This window comes from Chrysoperla carnea, chromosome 1 (genome assembly GCF_905475395.1).
Source record: "Chrysoperla carnea chromosome 1, inChrCarn1.1, whole genome shotgun sequence".
Classification (NCBI taxonomy): Eukaryota; Metazoa; Arthropoda; class Insecta; order Neuroptera; family Chrysopidae; genus Chrysoperla; species Chrysoperla carnea.
This window is the reverse complement of record NC_058337.1, coordinates 30,944,468-30,951,890: the sequence shown is the minus strand read 5'-3', so window position 1 is coordinate 30,951,890 and position 7,423 is coordinate 30,944,468. Positions and strand designations below refer to the sequence as shown.

Genomic DNA, 7,423 nt, shown 5'->3' with positions numbered 1-7,423 from the left:
ATGTAAAAATTACAAATAAGTATTCTCATAAAATCCACAAATTCTTCTTACATAAGCTGGCTTCACTCTGTTAAATAAGACTACAAATTATTCTTTGTTAAATCATTGCAATGTATTTAAAATCGAATCTTATGAATATTTTGGTTACGCTTAGCTTTTTACTTTTTTCGTTTAATACGGCTTATTTCAATTTTGTTAATTAAAAAAACTCAACTTCTTCAAATTAGTAAATTCTTTATTTATAACGTATATTTAAATAGTTCCTTTGAACATATTTGAGTAGATATAAATATTTTAAAATAATAATATATAAGAATGTAAAATTAAAATAATTATCTTAAAATATTGCAAATAGTTTCAATATTTTTTGTTGTTGTAAATATCAACATTTTACAATCTTTTACACTAGACTCCTAATCTTTAAATGAGCTTGCGAATTGGAATTCAATCTTTCAGATATCCGAAAATTAATAATGAATACAAGCAATCTGTGATGGCCTGTATAAACGACATTACACAGTGTTCTCTTTAAACGCACGATTTGCTTTGGATTGCATTTATTTATACTTGCCATAATATACAAAATAATATTATGGAATCTGTCATGGTGATCCAACTAAAATCGAATACACAGGCCTCAGATACACTACACATTATCTATAAAATTAATTAATTTGAAACTTTTTCCACATTTTTCATAAATATAATATCAATGTAAATCTAATAAAAATAATAATCTAAACTTTTTTTTTATTAAATTAGCAACTGTTCCTTAAAAAAATGTTTCAGCAAAGTGAAATTAATTTTTGGGAGAATAAAATCTAAAATACACCACTTTCGACTTAATAATGTATTGGATTGTAACTAATTTGACATATACAGAGTGTTAGAAATTCTCTTAATTATTAAAAAGATATTAACAAAAATTTTAAATTATAAAGTTGGTTTCTATAAAAGAAAGAATGTATTTGTTGAATACAATTTTCAAAAATTAGACTTTGCAAAAATGTTTTTGCTATTCGTGTATTTTCTAACACTGTGTATAAATGCACGTGTGGAATTACAAAAATATCCGAAATTATATTTTTATTACATGCGATGAAAATTATATTTTGTCGATCACACTCTAAAGTTAACTCCTTTTAAATTTGAATTGTGTGGCCCGCTTTACAAACGACTTAATCACATAAAATTAAGGAATTTTAAGTCATTATATGTATTGTAACTTCACCTTGTTAAAAAATTTGTCCTTTGTTGCAATTTAAACGAAATTAAATGTGCTTCCAAAACAAACAAATAAAAACTATCTAAATTTTCCAAATAATTTATGCGAAATATAACATTTCTTTTTCAACATTTGCAAAACAGTACATGCATTTTACTACAACAAGTGTAGATGACAGAAAAGTGTGTTTTTGACGTCGTGAATGGGTAGTTTTTCTTTTGCAAAGTACAAAAATTACATATAGTCTTTCTTTCGATCTGGAACCGATATGTTTATACAAACTCGTTTTCTGCGACAAAATTTTCAGTTTGGTGTAAAATTTACTTGCATTAAATGTTAAAAAGAACATGCTTGTAACTACGTAATGTTTTTTAAACGTAAATTCTGAATTTTTGAACTAAATTATTATAATTAATGTATTTAGAAAAAAACTTAACCAAATTGAATTATTCTAAAAAATTATGAAAGTTTCAAGATGTGGAAAGAAGTTGAATTGGTGATATTTCGAATCAATACAGATTTGAAATCCACCTTTTTTTTAGAAATTTTGTTTAAAAAATCTTTAATGATTTAACATTCACTTGTGCAACGACAAGAGTAAATCATTCGGCGTGCATAGTTTTTAAGAGAAAGAAAAAGACTAAAAATTTATTCGATCAGAGCTGTATGGCTACTGTCGTAAAAAATTTTAACAATAATAATTAGAAAATTTAATATCTCCATGGCATATTAATTGCAAGACATAAAATAACCAATTAAACGCATGGTTCAACATAATTTCCAGGAAACAATCCTGTTATACCATCCATAACTCCCTCCCACCATCCATCATCATTCTTTTTCAACACATAAATCACTGAGCTTTCTTGGAAACTTAATTCATCGTCTTTATCTGCATAATAATCGTAAATAGCAACCACTAGAAAAAAAAAGAAAATTATAATCTTTTCAGTCGAATGTGTTAAGGGAAATCAAAGTTCTTCAGAGTAGCTACTAGAATCAATAAAATTTAATATGGCCTCATGATTCATAATAAATACAAATAATAAAATTCATAAAGATTAAATCAACACTGAAGTTTAACGTTATTGGAACATAGATTTTTTTGTTCAAATAAACTCAATTTAACTCAGAAATTATTTTTATTCTCGCTCATAAAAAAACAACTTTTTATACTCTGATGGCGGGAATCGAATCCGCTACTCTAGACAACCTCGTATGGAATTATAACTGTTTAACCAACTGAGTCATTAGAGCAACTAGAACGACTTTTTGTTTTGGAATTTGATTAACTGCGGAATTTAGATAACTCATTTAAACACATCAAATATTTAACAGATGCTAATCAATGTACCTTTAATACATTAGTGATTACTGATACAAAAATCAGAGCATATCTTATAGTCGCCACTTTTAGCCATACTTTACAATCATATAGTTAATAAACTAGCGTAAAAACACCAACGAGTAAAATATTCGCAAGTAGAAAGAGTCAGACAATAATAAAAATCTTTTTGATTAAAAAGAAAAAGATATAGCCACGTATTTGAAAAAGTCATTAATTCAAGTATCCATCTGAGATACTTTCGAGGGAAGCTGTCGAGAATGAATACCAAAATTTTCGGATAGTATAAATATTCTCAGAAAGACATCTCTTTATCTCATGATCAGATTACAATGTCTCTATAATACGTTATGATTGCTTAAGCAAGAGTTCACGATTCATTTTCGATTAGTCGTTTAATTCGCCATATGTAATAAGTATTGGCTAGATATGGCATCGTTGTTCATTATGGCCTAGTATATTACGTATACATTGGGTAATTTACGATATCATCCTATTTGAATCTTTTATAAACATACCTTTTTCAATGTAATTCTTAGGTACCCATCCAGGTAAATCATCCTCGTCGGGAACAATGGGCATAACACCACCTGAACCACCTTGATGTGGTCTTCCAAATGCGGCATGCTCGTCTTCTGGTGGTGGTGGTGGAGGTAATGGAGGTGAATGAGCACCACTAGAACGTCCTTGTGAAAGACGTGAAGAATGTGACGACAAAGTATGGTGTAATTGATTATGATGTGTTGAATGATCAGGTAAATCACCTGTAGCACCAATAAGTGGAGATGGAGGAGCTGTTTGAACAAATTAAAAAATATCATAAATTTAATCATACAAAGTTAAAATTTTGCAAAAACATACATATGCGAATGAATAACAGACCTATAATATATAGGCCATTAAAAAGTTACATTTGGGGTTGCGTTTATCAGAGGGCGCAATTTTATTTTTTGGAACTCAAGGAGAGGTTAATGTAAAGTTAAATTCAAGTTTGTTGGGATGTAGCCGTTGTTTCCCAGCCACCATCTTGGAAAAAGAACACAAATTATTTTTATGGTTTATGGGGCAATCATAAACCTCATAAGGTTTATAGGCCTCACAAAAAAAATATTTGGGCATTTTTTGTTGCAAATCAAATTCTCTAGAACTTTGGTCCAGTAGTTTTTAGTCGTAGAACCAAAAACAACAAAGTTATAAGCGAAAATTGATGGAAATTTGATAACAAAATTTCTATTGGTCTTGTATAACTTTTTCAGACCATTTTTATAGAGAGATTTTTAAGAAATAATTTTCATTATAAACTTTTTTTAATTTTATTTATTAATTAAAATTTTACAGCGCTGTAAAACGAATCTTCAGTATTCATAACTATACATAAATTTTATGATTCGCCATAGTTTTCAATCACCTTTTAATTTTTTTAAATGATAATCCTTTTAACGATTGATAATACAATATTGTTGTTAATTAATTATGAGATAGAGATATTTGTTCTCAAATTTTCATCGATTTTCGCTTATAACTTTGTTATTTTTGATTGTACGACTAAAAGTTACTTGGCTAAAGTTCAAAAGAATTCTATTTACAACAAAAATGCTCAAATAATTTTTTAATGAGGCCTATAGTTTTTTCAGATAAACCATAAAAAACATTTGTACCCTTTTTTTCAAGATGGCGGCCGGGGAAAAAAGGCTACACTAGCCCCCCCCTCTTGATATCTAAAAAGTAAAATTGCTTTCTCTGAGAAACGGACTCTAAGCCAAAAAAAAAAATTTTAATTGGCCTAATATGAATAAAAGAAATGAACCTTTTCATTTTAAGAATATCTAAAAATATTTTAATTAAATGGAAAACGAATGTGTTTAATCTTTGCAACTTTATTGCTACCAGCACGTAACAAAAATGAAGCGAAATGGAAATGAATTCTAGGATGCTTAATCCGTCAGCACTCGCGTCATCCATTTTAATCTTTAGCCGCGTGATGAGAGTAAAATATTTTGCGCATTAAATATTCATTAACTTAAATCATAACCTCTAAATAATTTTATATAAATTTGTATTTTAATGCACTAGCTAATTAAAAATAGTTTGATTACATGATTATTGAATGATGTTTGAGAATGAAAATGTTAGAGCTGCGAAATAATATAAATAATTGAATTCATTTTAACTAACTTCAACATAAATCTATCACAAGTTTTTTTTAATTTACTGAATACGACTTTTATTAAACAAACGAAAGCCCGGAAATTTCCGAAGTTTTTTTGCTTAAACCTTTACTCTCGTGATAAGAGAAATTCTCACAATTTCTGAGGTACTTGACAAAAAAAATATATTTTCAAAAACTGTTGATGAAAACTGATAGGTTGAAAAAAATTTGAAAAATTCCAAATTCGAAAATAGATAAAATTATATAAATTAAAAAAAAGTTTCAGCCACATGTACCATTTGAAAAATAAAAGTTACTTATGCTTTAAATCGAGCGTGAGAAAAATGCTCAAAACGAGAATGCTGACGGAATAAAGACCGGGAAAGACTAAAATTTTATATTGATTACCATACATTCGAAACTTTGTAAGTACAAAAATTTTCGAAAATACTTTTTTTTCACGATAGTTTAAAATTTGCCGGACATTTTACATAAAAGCGTATTATCTGAAGTCAAACTCAAAAATTACAATTTTCAGAGTATCGGAAGCAGACAACCTGTTTCGTGAAAAGGCAAAAATTTTATTTATGAGATAAAAAAATTATAGATTAATATACTGATTAATGATTAGATAACTTTTAAAAATTTAGAAACTCCCTATTTTACATTCCCTAAATTTTCAATATTCTTAAAATATTAAATTTATTAATACTTGATTAAAAGATTTTACAATTTCCTTACACTCGTATGTTTGGTCGGCAATTGGAAGTTAAATAATGGAAGTTTTTTATTTATTTTGATATGAATAATAAGAACATGTCGAACCATCGGGAAATTTTGTTATTAAATCTTTGTTTTTGTGATTTGAGGCTCTATGTGATTAAAATCGTACCAGTTGAAACATTCTCTGATGCTATTTTATAGCCATAGAGTATACATTAAGCTAATGGAGCACACCATATTGGCAGCTCTTCTAGGTAAAATACTGTCAACATCGGCCCTGAATTATTATGAGGTAAGTACACAAAATACATACGTGGCATACTGGAATGTGGATCCACACTATACGTATTTGGCGGGGGTGGGGGTGGAGGTGTTTGAGGATGTAACGAATGTGGTTGTGGATGAACCATACCAACTTGTGGTCCTCCAACACCAACGTTTATTTGATTTTGTGAATTTTGGTGTTGTAGAGTAGCTGTATGATGCGGTAATGTATGTGCTAACTGATTTGGTGGAGCAACTGGCAATGTACTATAACCAGGACCACGTTCACTTGATCGTCTAGGATGACCAATTGGATAGTTGGGCGCATAATGACTTGGCACTTGTGGTGGTGCGACTGCTGGAGGTGTTCTGTATTCTCTGGAACCTATATCATATTTTTTATAAAAATTAATATGTTTTTTATATACTTTCGCAAAATAAACAAACCTTTGCTTAATGTTCCACCAGATATTGACACCTTACTGCCAGCGCGTGTTACTTGAGGCGGTGTCGGAGGTTTAGTTGTAGGAGCTGGACCCACATAGCCACCAACCATCGCTGAACCAGCAGACATTGCTCCAAGTGAAGAAATACTACCTTGACTTGAACCTCGTTGTTTCTGACGAGGTGTTCCACTTGTACCAGTTCTCACACCATGCCCAATATCATCCAATGCTACAAAGCCAAACATTAACTAACAATTGAAGTCAACAACGTCTAACTTATTCTTACCTGTGTAATCAATAGGTTTCCTTACGTATTTGATAGGTTTTTCGGGATTTGAAGGTGCAATTATCTTATATTGACGATTAGTGGATTTATTCGCTGTCAAAACACCAATTTCACGACGTGCGACTTTCTCTTTGTGAATCATTACAGTCTGAGCAATATGATTCATTTGACTCTCCATCTCAGACATTTGGCTTGTTTGCAGCTCCAATAATTGTAAAAAGTTATACGCCAGTGTGTTTATTTGATATGCGACACTTGCTAACGATTGTGTTGTATAATTTTTCGTCTCTTCTAAGGCCACGCGTTTATTTTCTGATTGAAAATAATTTGCCTCACAATATTCAGCAACTCGTTCCAAATTTGTGTGACTGTCGGTTAAATTATTACGTCCTTCGGGTATTTCGGACCTTAATAAGGCTGCTAACTCCGCCATAGTGTCACAATCACTACCTATACGAGATTCACGATTTGAACTTAAACTTCCTAGAAAATTAGTAATTTCTACTCTAAGTAATTTTCACTTATGATAGGATATGACATTTAGGATTATATTGGGGTGGTGTCTCGTAATTTATTGATTGGATAACCTAAGCTAATAACGTATGCAAAAAATAGAATAAAAGGGATTATTACCTTGCGCACTCACTAAATCCACATAATAACCGACACTCATCTTATTTTATTTTCATTTACGATACTAATTTTGAAGTTTTTACACATTTAATTAAACAATTAGTTAAGTTCATTACACTGAATTGAACTAAAATAATCATTCAACCAATCATATTGATTTAAAAGTGACAGTGGTTTTTTAAACCGCCATTTTTAAATTCTTATAATATTTGTTATGTTTTTTTTTTATTATAATTTAACCTTACTAAAATAATATTTTGTTTAAAAATATTGAAAAATTATTAATAAGTTTTTAATAAATGTAAACTTTATTTGATTTCCCAATTAAAGTTTCACGTTTGGAATTTGAAAA

The 7,423-nt window shown here is 29.5% G+C and overlaps 1 protein-coding gene across 2 annotated transcripts; it reads right to left on the bottom strand.

Moving 5' to 3' along the window:
• Positions 1-794: 794 nt before the first annotated feature.
• On the bottom strand, positions 795-7,220 carry LOC123299096 (abl interactor 2). Of its 2 annotated transcripts, none has more exons than XM_044881324.1 (6): positions 7,072-7,220; positions 6,439-6,921; positions 6,154-6,381; positions 5,756-6,091; positions 3,089-3,364; positions 795-2,144 (listed from the first exon to the last, which is right to left on the bottom strand). In XM_044881324.1, exons 1-6 carry the CDS (start codon positions 7,109-7,111, stop codon positions 1,981-1,983), a joined length of 1,527 nt encoding a protein of 508 aa, XP_044737259.1. In that variant the 5' UTR covers positions 7,112-7,220; the 3' UTR covers positions 795-1,980. The 2 variants fall into 2 exon arrangements, with proteins under 2 accessions (XP_044737259.1, XP_044737267.1); XM_044881332.1 differs by having other exon boundaries at positions 6,439-6,888; positions 7,072-7,217.
• Positions 7,221-7,423: the final 203 nt, after the last annotated feature.

Coding starts and splice junctions, on each gene's coding strand:
- LOC123299096 (XM_044881324.1), bottom strand. CDS start 7,111: ATGAGTGTCGGTTATTATGTGGATTTAGTGAGTGCGCAAG. Junction 6,382..6,438: donor GAAACCTATTGATTACACAG/GTAAGAATAAGT, acceptor TTGGCTTTGTAG/CATTGGATGATATTGGGCAT. Junction 6,092..6,153: donor TGGTGGAACATTAAGCAAAG/GTTTGTTTATTT, acceptor AATATGATATAG/GTTCCAGAGAATACAGAACA.